Here is a 15,204-nt window from a genome sequence, read left to right as displayed (position 1 = left end):
GGCATCAACTCAACTCGCCGTGTTTGGAGGAGGAGGAATGCTGCCTATGACCCCAAGAACACCATCCCCACCGTCAAACATGGAGGTGGAAACATTATGCTTTGGGGGTGTTTTTCTGCTAAGGGGACAGGACAACTTCACCGCATCAAAGGGACGATGGACGGGGCCATGTACCGTCAAATCTTGGGTGAGAACCTCCTTCACTCAGCCAGGGCATTGAAAATGGGTCGTGGATGGGTATGGGTAGATCTGCAAAGAGGAGTGGGACAAAATCCCTCCTGAGATGTGTGCAAACCTGGTGGCCAACTACAAGAAACGTCTGACCTCTGTGATTGCCAACAAGGGTTTTGCCACCAAGTACTAAATCATGTTTTGCAGAGGGGTCAAATACTTATTTCTCTCATTAAAATGCAAATCATTTTATAACATTTTGACATGCGTTTTTCAGGATTTTTTTGTTGTTATTCTGTCTCTCACTGTTCAAATAAACCTACCATTAAAATTATAGACTGATAATTTCTTTGTAAGTGGGCAAACGTACAAAATCAGCAGGGGATCAAATACTTTTTTCCCCCCACTGTAGAAGGCTGGAGCACACAGATATATAGAAGGCTGGAGCACACAGATATATAGAAGGCTGGAACACACAGATATATAGAAGGCTGGAGCGCACAGATATATAGAAGGCTGGAGCACACAGATACATAGAAGGCTGGAACACACAGATACATAGATGGCTGGAACCCACAGATACATAGATGGCTGGAACACACAGATACATAGAAGGCTGGAACACACAGATACATAGAAGGCTGTACACCTGGGAACAAAGAGATATCAAGAACGTTGGAATGCCTGGGAGCACAGAACAAGAAAGCACGACAACATCTCTTCCCCCTCAGCAGGCTGAAAAGATTTGGCATGGGTCCTCAGATCCTCAAAAAGTTCTACAGCTGCACCGCTGAGAGCATCTCGCCGTGCTGCCAACTGCTTGGCATCCGTCCACAAGGCACTACAGAGGGTAGTGTGTACGGCCCAGTACATCACTGGGGCCGAGCTTCCTGCCATCCAGGACCTCTATACCAGGCGGTGTCAGAGGAAGGCCCTAAAAATTGTCAGACTAAAGCCACCCAAGTCATAGACTGTTCTCATTCTACGCTACCGCACGGCAAGCGATAACGATGTACCAAGTCTGGAACCAACAGGACCCTGACCAGCTTCTACCCCCAAGCCATTAGACTGCTAAATAGTTAACCAGACTATCTACATAGGATCTCCATTACCTCGTACCCCTGCACATTGACTCAGTACTGGTACCCTGTCTATATAGCCAAGTTATCGTTACTCATTGCGTACATAGCCAAGTTATCGTTACTCGGTGCGTACATAGCCAAGTTATCGTTACTCGGTGCGTACATAGCCAAGTTATCGTTACTCGGTGCGTACATAGCCAAGTTATCGTTACCGGTGCGTACATAGCCAAGTTATCGTTACTCGGTGCGTACATAGCAAGTTATCGTTACTCGGTGCGTACATAGCCAAGTTATCGTTACTCGGTGCGTACATAGCCAAGTTATCGTTACTCGGTGCGTACATAGCCAAGTTATCGTTACTCGGTGCGTACATAGCCAAGTTATCGTTACCGGGGCGTACATAGCCAAGTTATCGTTACTCGGTGCGTACATAGCCAAGTTATCGGTTACTCGGTGCGTACATAGCCAAGTTATCGTTACTCGGTGCGTACATAGCCAAGTTATCGTTACTCGGTGCGTACATAGCCAAGTTATCGTTACTCGGTGCGTACATAGCCAAGTTATCGTTACTCGGTGCGTACATAGCCAAGTTATCGTTACTCGGTGCGTACATAGCCAAGTTATCGTTACTCGGTGCGTACATAGCCAAGTTATCGTTACTCGGTGCGTACATAGCCAAGTTACCGTTACTCGGTGCGTACATAGCCAAGTTACCGTTACTCGGTGCGTACATAGCCAAGTTATCGTTACTCGGTGCGTACATAGCCAAGTATCGTTACTCGGTGCGTACATAGCCAAGTTATCGTTACTCGGTGCCGTACAAGCCAAGTTATCGTTACTCGGTGCGTACATAGCCAAGTTATCGTTACTCGGTGCGTACATAGCCAAGTTATCGTTACTCGGTGCGTACATAGCCAAGTTATCCGTTACTCGGTGCGCTTACCTAGCCAAGTTACCGTTACTCGGTGCGTACATAGCCAAGTTACGTTACTCGGTTGCGTACATAGCAAGTTTACCGTTACTCGGTGGTACATAGCCAAGTACCGTTATCGGTTGCGTACATAGCAAGTTACGTTACTCGGTGCGTACATAGCCAAGTTACCGTTACTCGGTTTGCGTACATAGCCAAGTTACCGTTACTCGGTGCGTACATAGCCAAGTTACCGTTACTCGGTGCGTACATAGCAAGTTACCGTTACTCGGTGCGTACATAGCCAAGTTACCGTTACTCGGTGCGTACATAGCCCAAGTTACCGTTACTCGGTGCGTACATAGCCAAGGTTACCGTACGGTGCGTACATACGCCAAGTTACCGTTACTCGGTGCGTACATAGCCAAGTTACCGTTACTCGGTGCGTACATAGCCAAGTTACCGTTACTCGGTGCGTACATAGCCAAGTTACGTTACTCGGTGCGTACATAGCCAAGTTACCGTTACTCGGTGCGTACATAGCCAAGTTACCGTTACTCGGTGCGTACATAGCCAAGTTACCGTTACTCGGTGCGTACATAGCCAAGTTACCGTTACTCGGTGCGTACATAGCCAAGTTACCGTTACTCGGTGCGTACATAGCCAAGTTACCGTTACTCGGTGCGTACATAGCCAAGTTACCGTTACTCGGATGCGTACAAGCCAAGTTAATCGGTGACGTAATAGCAAGTACCGTACTTCGGTGCGTAGCAGAGCCAAGTTACCGTTACTCGGCATAGCGTACAGAGGCCAAGGTACCGTAGCTCGGTGCGTACAGAGCCCAAGTTTTACGTACTCGGTGCGTACAGAGCAATTACCGTACTCGGTGCGTACAGAGCCAAGTACCGTTACTCGGTGCGTACAGAGCCCACAGTATACCGTTAACTCGGTGCGTACAGAGCCAAGTTACCGTTACTCGAGTGCGTACAGAGCCAAAGTTACCGTTACTCCGGTGGTACAGAGCCAAGTTACCGTTACTCGGTGCGTACAGAGCAAGTTACCGTTACTACGCGTGTAGTCGTACAGAGCCAAGTTACCGTTACTCGGTGCGTACAGAGCCAAGTTACCTTTACTCGGTTGCGTACAGAGCCAAGTTACCGTTACTCGGTGCGTTACAGAGCCAAGTTACCGTTACTCGGTGCGTACAGAGCCAAGTTACCGTTACTCGGTGCGTACAGAGCCAAGTTACCGTTCTCGGTGCGTACAGAGCCAAGTTACCGTTACTCGGTGCGTACAGAGCCAAGTTACCGTTACTCGGTGCGTACAGAGCCAAGTTACCGTTACTCGGTGCGTACAGAGCCAAGTTACCGTTACTCGGTGCGTACAGAGCCAAGTTACCGTTACTCGGTGCGTACAGAGCCAAGTTACCGTTACTCGGTGCGTACAGAGCCAAGTTACCGTTACTCGGTGCGTACAGAGCCAAGTTACCGTTACTCGGTGCGTACAAGCCAGTACCTTACTCGGTGCTTACAGAGCCAAGTTACCGTTACTCGGTGCGTACAGAGCCAAGTTACCGTTACTCGGTGCGTACAGAGCCAAGTTACCGTTACTCGGTGCGTACAGAGCCAAGTTACCGTTACTCGGTGCGTACAGAGCCAAGTTACCGTTACTCGGTGCGTACAGAGCCAAGTTACCGTTACTCGGTGCGTTACAGAGCCAAGTACCGTTACTCGGTGCGTACAGAGCCAAGTTACCGTTACTCGGTGCGTACAGAGCCAAGTTACCGTTACTCGGTGCGTACAGAGCCAAGTTACCGTTTACTCGGTGCGTACAGAGCCAAGTTACCGTTACTCGGTGCGTACAGAGCCAAGTACCGTTACGCGTGCGACAGAGCCAAGTTACCGTTACTCGGTGCTACAGAGCCAAGTTACCGTGTACTCGGTGCGTAACAGAGCCAAGTTACCGTACTCGGTGCGTACAGAGCCAGTGTACCGTTACTCGGTGCGTACAGAGCCAAGTTACCGTTACTCGGTGCGTACAGAGCCAAGTTACCGTTACTCGGTGCGTACAGAGCAAGTTACCGTTTACTCGGTGCGTTACAGAGCCAAGTTACCGTTACTCGGTGCGTACAGAGCCAAGTTACCGTTACTCGGTGCGTACAGAGCCAAGTTACCGTTACTCGGTGCGTACAGAGCCAAGTTATCGTTACTCGGTGCGTACAGAGCCAAGTTATCGTTACTCGGTGCGTACAGAGCCAAGTTATCGTTACTCGGTGCGTACAGAGCCAAGTTACCGTTACTCGGTGCGTACAGAGCCAAGTTACGTTACTCGTGCGTACAGAGCCAGTTACCGTTACTCGGTGGTACAGAGCCAGTTATCGTTACTCGGTGCGTACAGAGCCAAGTTATCGTTACTCGGTGCGTACAGAGCCAAGTTATCGTTACTTCGGTGCGTACAGAGCCAAGTATAGCTTTACTCGGATGCGTACAGAGCCAAGTTATCGTTACTCTCGGTGCGTACAGAAGCCAAGTTATCGTTACTCTTGCGTACAGAGCCAAGTTATCGTTACTCATTGCGTACAGAGCCAAGTTATCGTTACTCAGTGCGTACAGAGCCAAGTTATCGTTACTCAGTGCGTACAGAGCCAAGTTATCGTTACTCAGTGCGTACAGAGCCAAGTTATCGTTACTCAGTGCGTACAGAGCCAAGTTATCGTTACTCAGTGCGTATATAGCCAAGTTATCGTTACTCAGTGCGTATAGAGCCAAGTTATCGTTACTCAGTGCGTATAGAGCCAAGTTATCGTTACTCATTGCGTATAGAGCCAAGTTATCGTTACTCATTGTGTATAGAGCCAAGTTATCGTTACTCATTGTGTATAGAGCCAAGTTATCGTTACTCATTGTGTATAGAGCCAAGTTATCGTTACTCATTGTGTATAGAGCCAAGTTATCGTTACTCATTGTGTATAGAGCCAAGTTATCGTTACTCATTGTGTATAGAGCCAAGTTATCGTTACTCATTGTGTATAGAGCCAAGTTATCGTTACTCATTGTGTATATAGCCAAGTTATCGTTACTCATTGTGTATATAGCCAAGTTATCGTTACTCATTGTGTATATAGCCAAGTTATCGTTACTCAGTGTGTATATAGCCAAGTTATCGTTACTCAGTGTGTATAGAGCCAAGTTATCGTTACTCAGTGTGTATAGAGCCAAGTTATCGTTACTCAGTGTGTATAGAGCCAAGTTATCGTTACTCAGTGTGTATAGAGCCAAGTTATCGTTACTCATTGTGTATAGAGCCAAGTTATCGTTACTCATTGTGTATATAGCCAAGTTATCGTTACTCATTGTGTATTTAGCCAAATTATCGTTACTCACTGTGTATAGAGCCAAGTTATCGTTACTCAGTGTGTATAGAGCCAAGTTATCGTTACTCAGTGTGTATAGAGCCAAGTTATCGTTACTCAGTGTGTATAGAGCCAAGTTATCGTTACTCAGTGTGTATATAGCCAAGTTATCGTTACTCATTGTGTATAGAGCCAAGTTATCGTTACTCATTGTGTATAGAGCCAAGTTATCGTTACTCATTGTGTATAGAGCCAAGTTATCGTTACTCATTGTGTATAGAGCCAAGTTATCGTTACTCATTGTGTGTTTATTGACGTGTGATTACTGTTGTACTACTTGTCTATGTTCTTTCTCTCTCCCTTGTTGGGAAGGACCAATCAGCTGTTAGTCTACACCTGTTGTTTACCAAGCATGTGACCAATAACATGTGATTTAGATATTGTTATCAAGATTGACAGAACCATGCTACAACACACTGTAGATATGGAGATCTGCTGACTCAGGGACTGGTCTATAGAGGCAGAGACTCAGAGACAAAGTCTTGTTCTCATTCCAACACTCCCATTGGTCTATAGAGGCAGAGACTCAGAGACAGTGTTGTTCTCATTCCAACACTCCCATTGGTCTATAGAGGCAGAGACAAAGCGCTGTTCTCATTCCAACACTCCCACACCACACATGACTGAAATAACTGGTAAAGTGACTTTGTGTGTGAGAATGAGAGATGTCTTTGTTACCATTTCTGTGTTTAAAAAATCCCTGTCCACTAATTTCTGAATTTGCAAGGCAGAATGTGTGTTAACTCCTTGTTTACAGTAGCTGCTATGTAGGTCTTAGTGTTGTAATGGACTATGTGTGTGAATACAGCCCAAGCAACTGAAGTAGCTGGCCTGGCTGGCTGGCCTGGCTGGCTGGCTGGCAGGCTGGCTGGCTGGCCTGGCTGGCTGGCCAGGCTGGCTGGCTGGCAGGCTGGCTGGCTGGCCTGGCTGGCTGGCCAGGCAGGCTGGCTGGCCTGGTACTACAGCTTAGTTTTTACACCAGAACAAATAAAGTATGAGAAGAAAACAGACAAGACAGGATAGATCACAGCAATGATTCAGGAAAGAGAAACAGACATGTAAAAACAGGATAGATCACAGCAGAGATTCAGGAAAGAGAAACAGACATGTAAAAACAGGATAGATCACAGCAGAGATTCAGGAAAGAGAAACAGACATGTAAAAACAGGATAGATCACAGCAATGATTCAGGAAAGAGAAACAGACATGTAAAAACAGGATAGATCACAGCAATGATTCAGGAAAGAGAAACAGACATGTAAAAACAGGATAGATCACAGCAGAGATTCAGGAAAGAGAAACAGACATATAAAGACAGGACAGGATAGATCACAGCAGAGATTCAGGACTTAAAGAGAAACCATTGCAGGACCATCAACAGTCTGGAGTTCTTGGGAATTTCTCCTGTTAGATTCCTCACTTTCAAGTCAGAAATGTTCCTGGCTTTCCTGATGACTAGGAGAAAGAATGGAAAGCCCGGGGGTTTCAACAGTCAAAGTGTGTGTGTGTGTGTGTGTGTGTGTGTGTGTGTGTGTGTGTGTGTGTGTGTGTGTGTGTGTGTGTGTCTGCAGCAGGACATGCTCCCCTCATCCACACCATTTCCTGGAACTCCAACTCCATGGAAGCAGAAGGGAAGGACAGAAGAGCTACTCCATAACAGCATTCCAAGTAGGGCCCTGTTCCCTATAAAGTCCACTACATTTGACCCAAGCCCTGTGGACCCTGGTGAAAAGTAGTGCACTATTTAGGGAATAGGGTGCCATTTGAGCTGTGGCCCGTGACAACATGATTTGATAAACAACATGTCTGTGTCTGAAACCGGCTGACTTATCAGTTCATCACTACAGCTATAAAAAGCTGTTTACATTACTATGATCCAACTTTCACTTCTGAAGGCAGGCCAGCCATGACACACACACACAGTTGAAACCTCCGGGCTAACCTCTCCCTTCTCTCGCCCTGCCCTGAGGAAATCTCCGGGCTAACCTCTCCCTGCCCAGAGGAAACCTCCGGGCTAACCTCTCCCTGCCCAGAGGAAAAGCTCCGGGCTAACCTCTCCCTGCCCAGAGGAAAAGCTCCGGGCTAACCTCTCCCTGCCCTGAGGAAAAGCTCCGGGCTAACCTCTCCCTGCCCTGAGGAAAAGCTCCGGGCTAACCTCTCCCTGCCCTGAGGAAAAGCTCCGGGCTAACCTCTCCCTGCCCTGAGGAAAAGCTCCGGGCTAACCTCTCCCTGCCCTGAGGAAAAGCTCCGGGCTAACCTCTCCCTGCCCTGAGGAAAAGCTCCGGGCTAACCTCTCCCTGCCCTGAGGAAAAGCTCCGGGCTAACCTCTCCTGCCCTGAGGAAAAGCTCCGGGCTAACCTCTCCCTGCCCTGAGGAATAGCTCCGGGCTAACCTCTCCCTGCCCTGAGGAAAAGCTCCGGCTAACCTCCCCGCCTGGCTAACTCTCTCCTGCCCTGAGGAAAAGCTCCGGGCTAACCTCTCCCTGCCCTGAGGAAAAGCTCCGGGCTAACCTCTCCCTGCCCTGAGGAAAAGCTCCGGGCTAACCTCTCCCTGCCTGAGGAAAAGCTCCGGGCTAACCTCTCCCTGCCCTGAGGAAAAGCTCCGGGCTAACCTCTCCCTGCCCTGAGGAAAAGCTCCGGGCTAACTCTCCCTGCCATGAGGAAAAGCTCCGGGCTAACCTCTCCCTGCCCTGAGAAAAGCCTCCGGGCTAACCTCTCCCTGCCCTGAGGAAAACCTCCGGGCTAACCTCTCCCTGCCCTGAGGAAAACCTCCGGGCTAACCTCTCCCTGCCCTGAGGAAAACCTCCGGGCTAACCTCTCCCTGCCCTGAGGAAACCTCCGGGCTAACCTCTCCCTGCCCTGAGGAAAACCCCGGGCTAACCTCTCCCTGCCCTGAGGAAAACCTCCGGGCTAACCTCTCCCTGCCCTGAGGAAAACCTCCGGGCTAACCTCTCCCTGCCCTGAGGAAAACCTCCGGGCTAACCTCTCCCTGCCCTGAGGAAAACTCCGGGCTAACACTCTCCCTGCCCTGAGAAAACCTCCGGCTAACCTCATCCCTGCCCTGAGGAAAAACCTCCGGGCTAACCTCTCCCTGCCCTGAGGAAAACCTCCGGGCTAACCTCTCCCTGCCCTGAGGAAAACCTCCGGGCTAACCTCTCCCTGCCCTGAGGAAAACCTCCGGGCTAACCTCTCCCTGCCCTGAGGAAAACCTCCGGGCTAACCTCTCCCTGCCCTGAGGAAAACCTCCGGGCTAACCTCTCCCTGCCCTGAGGAAAACCTCCGGGCTAACCTCTCCCTGCCCTGAGGAAAACCTCCGGGCTAACCTCTCCCTGCCCTGAGGAAAACCTCGGGGCTAACCTCTCCCTGCCCTGAGGAAAACCTCCGGGCTAACCTCTCCCTGCCCTGAGGAAAACCTCCGGGCTAACCTCTCCCTGCCCTGAGGAAAACCTCCGGGCTAACCCCTCCCTGCCCTGAGGAAAACCTCCGGGCTAACCCCTCCCTGCCCTGAGGAAACCTCCGGGCTAACCTCTCCCTGCCCTGAGGAAACCGCCGGGCTAACCTCTCCCTGCCCTGAGGAAACCGCCGGGCTAACCTCTCCCTGCCCTGAGGAAACCTCCGGGCTAACCTCTCCCTTCTCTCTCCCTGCCCTGAGGAAACCTCCAGGCTAACCTCTCCCTTCTCCTTCTCCCCTGCCCTGAGGAAACCTCAAGGCTAAACCTCTCCCTTCTCTCTCCCTGCCCTGAGGAAAACTCCAGGCTAACCTCTCCCTTCTCTCTCCCTGCCCTGAGGAAACCTCCGGGCTACCTCTCCCTTCTCTCTCCCTGCCCTGAGGAAACCTCCGGGCTTAACCTCTCCCTTCTCTCTCCCTGCCCTGAGGAAACCTCCGGGCTAACCTCTCCCTTCTCTCTCCCTGCCCTGAGGAAACCTCCGGGCTAACCTCTCCCTGCCCTGAGGAAACCTCCGGGCTAACCTCTCCCTTCTCTCTCCCTGCCCTGAGGAAACCTCCAGGCTAACCTCTCCCTTCTCTCTCCCTGCCCTGAGGAAACCTCCGGGCTAACCTCTCCCTGCCCTGAGGAAACCTCCGGGCTAACCTCTCCCTTCTCTCTCCCTGCCCTGAGGAAACCTCCAGGCTAACCTCTCCCTTCTCTCTCCCTGCCCTGAGGAAACCTCCAGGCTAACCTCTCCCTTCTCTCTCCCTGCCCTGAGGAAACCTCCGGGCTAACCTCTCCCTTCTCTCTCCCTGCCCTGAGGAAACCTCCAGGCTAACCTCTCCCTTCTCTCTCCTGCCTTGAGGAAACCTCCAGGCTAACCTCTCCCTTCTCTCTCCCTGCCCTGAGGAAACCTCCAGGCTAACCTCTCCCTTCTCTCTCCCTGCCCTGAGGAAAGGGGGGAACAGGATCATTCCAAAACAAAAGTGAAAATGTATGTGTGGAATCTAACGGGAGAAATTCCCACAAATTTCCAACTGTTGATATGGCCCTGTTATGCTTTCAGAGGACATGTAACTATGGCAACTACATTAATCATTAATAACTGGCCTGCATGACACAGAGCTGTGGGTAGTGTAGCTCTGTAGCTAACATTCCACTCCTTGTCATTGCCATAGAGACTGGCCTCTGGTAATCTCAACGTTCAATATGCAGCTGGTGTACGGCAGAGTTGCTCGTTGGTTGTTCGAAATAACACTAATATTTTCCATGAGGCTAGAATGTTACTGTCGTTCTATGTCAGAATAATTCAGAGGCTAGAATGTTACTGTAGTTCTATGTCAGAATAATTCAGAGGCTAGAATGTTACTGTAGTTCTATGTCAGAATAATTCAGAGGCTAGAATGTTACTGTAGTTCCATGTCAGAATAATTCAGAGGCTAGAATGTTACTGTAGTTCTATGTCAGAAGTATAGTGGTAGAATGTTACTGTAGTTCTATGTCAGAAGTATAGTGGTAGAATGTAGTTCTATGTCAGAAGTATAGTGGTAGAATGTTACTGTAGTTCTATGTCAGAAGTATAGTGGTAGAATGTTACTGTAGTTCTATGTCAGAAGTATAGTGGTAGAATGTTACTGTAGTTCTATGTCAGAAGTATAGTGGTAGAATGTTACTGTAGTTCTATGTCAGAAGTATAGTGGTAGAGTGTTAGGGCTAGATATATCACTCTATATAATGAATTGGTGCTAAAATGGTGGTCAGTTTTCTGGAGTTTATGGTCTGGAGTGACAGTCAGCTGGCTGTATAATCTATAGTAGTCTATGGTGAGACAGCTGGCTGTATAATCTATAGTAGTCTATGGTGTGGAGTAGTGAGACTCAGCTGGCTGTATAATCTATAGTAGTCTATGGTGAGACTCAGCTGGCTGTATAATCTATAGTAGTCTATGGTGAGAATCAGCTGGCTGTATAATCTATAGTAGTCTATGGTGTGGAGTAGTGAGACTCAGCTGGCTGTATAATCTATAGCAGTCTATGGCTGAAGAAATTTGTCTTGGCACCTAAAACCCTCAAACTTTTACAGATGCACAATTGAGATCATCCTGTCAGGCTGAATCATCGCCTGGTACGGCAACTGCATAGCCCGCAACAGCAGGGCTCTCCAGAGGGTGTGCGGTCTGCCCAAGGCATCACGGGGGGGGGGGGGCGACGACGACACCTACAGCACCCGATGTCACAGGAAGGCCAAAAAATTCTCAAGGACATCAACCACCCGAGCCATCCCGCTATCACACGTATGTGTGTCTTCATCAGTAACTTACCAGGTGGTTGTTGTCATAGACATTCTCCTTCTTCAGGGAATCAAAGTCACTGAGGAGAAGAAGCACAGATTTAGTTGATGACACGACACATCAATAACACCACTGACACAAGCTACCTGTCATTATTCCCTGGATCTCACACCCCACTGACACAAGCTACCTGTCATTATTCCCTGGATCTCACACCCCACTGACGCAAGCTACCTGCCATTATTCCCTGGATCTCACACCCCACTGAAACAAGCTACCTGCCATTATTCCCTGGATCTCACACCCCACTGACGCAAGCTACCTGCCATTATTCCCTGGATCTCACACCCCACTGACGCAAGCTACCTGCCATTATTCCCTGGATCTCACACCCCACTGACGCAAGCTACCTGCCATTATTCCCTGGATCTCACACCCCACTGACGCAAGCTACCTGCCATTATTCCCTGGATCTCACACCACACTGACGCAAGCTACCTGCCATTATTCCCTGGATCTCACACCACACTGACGCAAGCTACCTGCCATTATTCCCTGGATCTCACACCCCACTGACACAAGCTACCTGCCATTATTCCCTGGATCTCACACCCCACTGACACAAGCTACCTGCCATTATTCCCTGGATCTCACACCCCTCTGAAGCAAGCTACCTGCCATTATTCCCTGGATCTCACACCCCACTGACACAAGCTACCTGCCATTATTCCCTGGATCTCAATCTAGTCCACAGGAGGTTGGTGGCACCATAATTGGGGAGAACAGGCTCGTGGTAATGGCTGTAGTGAAATCAGTGGTGGTATCAAAATACGTCAAACACATGGGATGCCATTCCATTTGCTCCGACTCCTTTGCAGAATCATTCAAAAACGTCTTCACTTGACAACCACACAATCATAACGACAGCATCAATGATGTCACTCCATCTTATGACCAGTGATTCACTTTTCTATTATTAAAATGTCAAAATGCAACTCAGTCAGTATCACACACCAGTTTTCCACTGATTATATATATATATATATATATATTTGAGATAATCAGTAGCCTAGGAAGTCTACTGTTTGAATGACAAGGCGTCTTTTCCACATGTTTCACTCAAAGGAGAACTCAGTCTAAAGATTTGGGTCTTTAGACTGAGTTCTCCTTTGAGTGAAACATGTGGAAAAGACGCCTTGTCATTCAAACAGTAGACTTCCTAGGCTACTGATTATCTCAAATAGTCAATGTTATGTTTAGATGGTTACCCTCTCATCAGCTGTTTACTGTAAACCTATAATCTACTGTGTCTTTAAAAGAAAGATTTGACAAAAGACTAGGCTTTATCACTGATATACAGATAGTGTTATATTCAGAAATCGTGTCAAATTCCGTTTTTAATTTGAGGATTAGTTTACAAATCGGAAGGAAGCACAAATGTTTACTGCCACGTTGAGTTGGCAAGAGTTGTAGGGTTTTCATGTCCATGTTGTTAGGCTACTGATACTTACAGGATACTACCTCCAGGCAATGAAAGGAAACTTTAACATAATATTTATTTCGTGTTGCATACAAGGGCTACTTTGTTGCAATAAATACAGGTTACGCTGTCACCATAGGAACTAAGACAAAAATCAAGACTCATTCTGTTTAAACTGTCGAGTTTATTAACTTCCTCATAGAATTTCGCAACTCTCGAAGTAGTTCTATCGATACTGCCCTCTACTTACATGAGGTCGGGTCTGTTTCGGTGAATGAGGGCGCAGAAAGCCATCCCGTCCCTGAAAGAAGTTGTCATATTGGTGATAGTGACATCTCTGTAACCCTGAACCTGGACCTTACACCACTGTTGCAGCGCTTTAACCGCAGACATCCTAGTTCTCTCCCGAAACCCCGAACCGAGTGCAAGCGGCAAGACGCGAACCAAGTTCACGATCTGACGGCAACTAGTTGAGTTTTCACAACTTCAATAAATAGACTGACTGAAATCCGCCTTACGGGAAAAAGGTTTTGATCCAACTTCTGACGAATGATTGGGGAAACCGCGTTAAAAGAGAGAGAGAGAGAAAGTCGTCCGCGTGGTTCTGTTCAATGATTTATATAAATACACTAGATAATACATACGGGGCGCTGTGTTGAAGCCGCCGCGCCTCCATCTTGTCACTCCCCTACCGATGGAAAACATATTCTGGAAGCTATAGAAATCCATTTATTCACGTCAACATTCGTTAACGCCACTTTTATTTTATTACTGACACCACAATACTTTACACGTGAGCTAAACATAAACATAAAAAATAAATATATATAAACATTTTCCTTCAAGTATAATTTTGGGGAGATTACTAATGCTACTGTCCCCACTACAAAAAAAATACATGTAATTTTGTCCTTGAAACATTTAATTGAAATACTGTATAATTCCATTAATTCCTATGGATGACTGCTACTGGGGAGTACCAATATGGCCGACCGGTGGCTTCAAAGCCTCTCAATGCCCAATACATAGTATATTCAACCTAGTGTTGATATACATCCTTGATTGTTTGGCAATCAAATAAAAACTGATTTGATACCTGAAAAGGTTTCTTGTCATGACGTAGAATGGGCGGAGTCAAACGGGTACTTTCCGGAAAAGGGGGTGTTTTCTGATATCGGAGTTTCTTGATATCAACTTACACCCATTGACGCTCGTCATCGGTCCGTGGCTGTTTCTTTTGAGGGATAGCTAGAGAGAGAGAGGGAGAGAAAGATGAGAGAGAAAGAAAGTATTGCTCTATTCATGAATTTACAATTACGGTAGTATTTTGTTGCAAGAACAAGGCAAGTATCAGTTACAAGAGTCGTCTATGGGGTTCTTTTTGGTGATCAAATCAAACCGATTAAGTCAACTGATTTGACACCTGAAAAGGTTTCTGTGGGAGGGAGAAGAGGGAGAGAGAGTAAAGAGGAGAGAGGGAGAAAGAAAGCAATGCTCTAGTCATGAATTTACAATTAAAGTGATTTTGTTGCAAGAACATGGTAAATATCAGTAGTGAATTTGACATAAAGGCTGTGACTTTCCTTTTGAAAGGGGATCTGTGTCTGATCTTGGCCTAGATGAAGGAGGATCTGTGTCTGATCTTGGCCTAGATGTAGGAGGATCTGTGTCTGATCTTGGCCTAGATGTAGGAGGCAGACCAGTAAAACAGCTGACTCACAGTGGGTGTGGCTTTATGTAACACTAAAGGGTTCTACACAGTCTACGGGGTTCGTTTGCGTAACTCTCAACCTACTTTTGTGCGACTGCATTTTTGCAACACGAAACAAACGGAGCTCCGTAGAAAATCACCGTGGAGAGCCCTTAAAGCTACCAGGTGGTCCCTGGTCTGCTCTACCTTAACCCACCTGTCCTGCCAGGAGAATGTGTGTGTGTGTGCCCAACCTGCCAAGTTACCTGACACCTTCCCACTACCATACTGAGATCCTGTTTCCAGGTAGATATGGAACTACTACAGTACTATAACCTAGATACTGAACTGAGATCCTGTTTCCAGGTAGATATGGGAGGAACTACTACAGTACTATCACCTAGATACTGAACTGAGATCCTGTTTCCAGGTAGATATGGGAGGAACTACTACAGTACTATAACCTAGATACTGAACTGAGATCCTGTTTCCAGGTAGATATGGGAGGAACTACTACAGTACTATAACCTAGATACTGAACTGAGATCCTGTTTCCAGGTAGATATGGGAGGAACTACTACAGTACTATCACCTAGATACTGAACTGAGATCCTGTTCCAGGTAGATATGGGAGGAACTACTACAGTACTATCACCTAGATACTGATCTGAGATCCTGTTTCCAGGTAGATATGGGAGGAACTACTACAGTACTATACTAGATACTGATCTGAGATCCTGTT

The 15,204-nt window shown here is 47.7% G+C and overlaps 1 protein-coding gene across 10 annotated transcripts in view; it reads right to left on the bottom strand.

The window, feature by feature from the left end:
* Positions 1-13,403, bottom strand: part of LOC115183744 (MICAL-like protein 2) — a 48,212-nt gene extending 34,809 nt beyond the window's left edge. For 7 of the 10 annotated variants that reach the window (XR_003874053.1, XR_003874054.1, XR_003874055.1 and 4 more), the window contains exons 1-2: positions 13,023-13,401; positions 11,323-11,371 (exon numbers count right to left, since the gene is read on the bottom strand). Coding sequence is in view for 4 of the 10 variants with exons in the window: in XM_029744840.1 (XP_029600700.1) it covers positions 11,323-11,371; positions 13,023-13,165 (192 nt within the window). In the remaining 6 variants the exon portion in view is untranslated. Of the gene's footprint in view, positions 1-11,322; positions 11,372-13,022 lie in introns of all 10 variants that reach the window. The other 3 variants (XM_029744837.1, XM_029744838.1, XM_029744839.1) reach the window with 1 other exon arrangement.
* Positions 13,404-15,204: the final 1,801 nt, after the last annotated feature.

Source organism: Salmo trutta, unplaced genomic scaffold, assembly GCF_901001165.1.
Source record: "Salmo trutta unplaced genomic scaffold, fSalTru1.1, whole genome shotgun sequence".
Classification (NCBI taxonomy): domain Eukaryota; kingdom Metazoa; phylum Chordata; class Actinopteri; order Salmoniformes; family Salmonidae; genus Salmo; species Salmo trutta.
The sequence above is the reverse complement of the archived record's forward strand: the minus strand, read 5'-3'. Positions and strand labels throughout refer to the sequence as shown.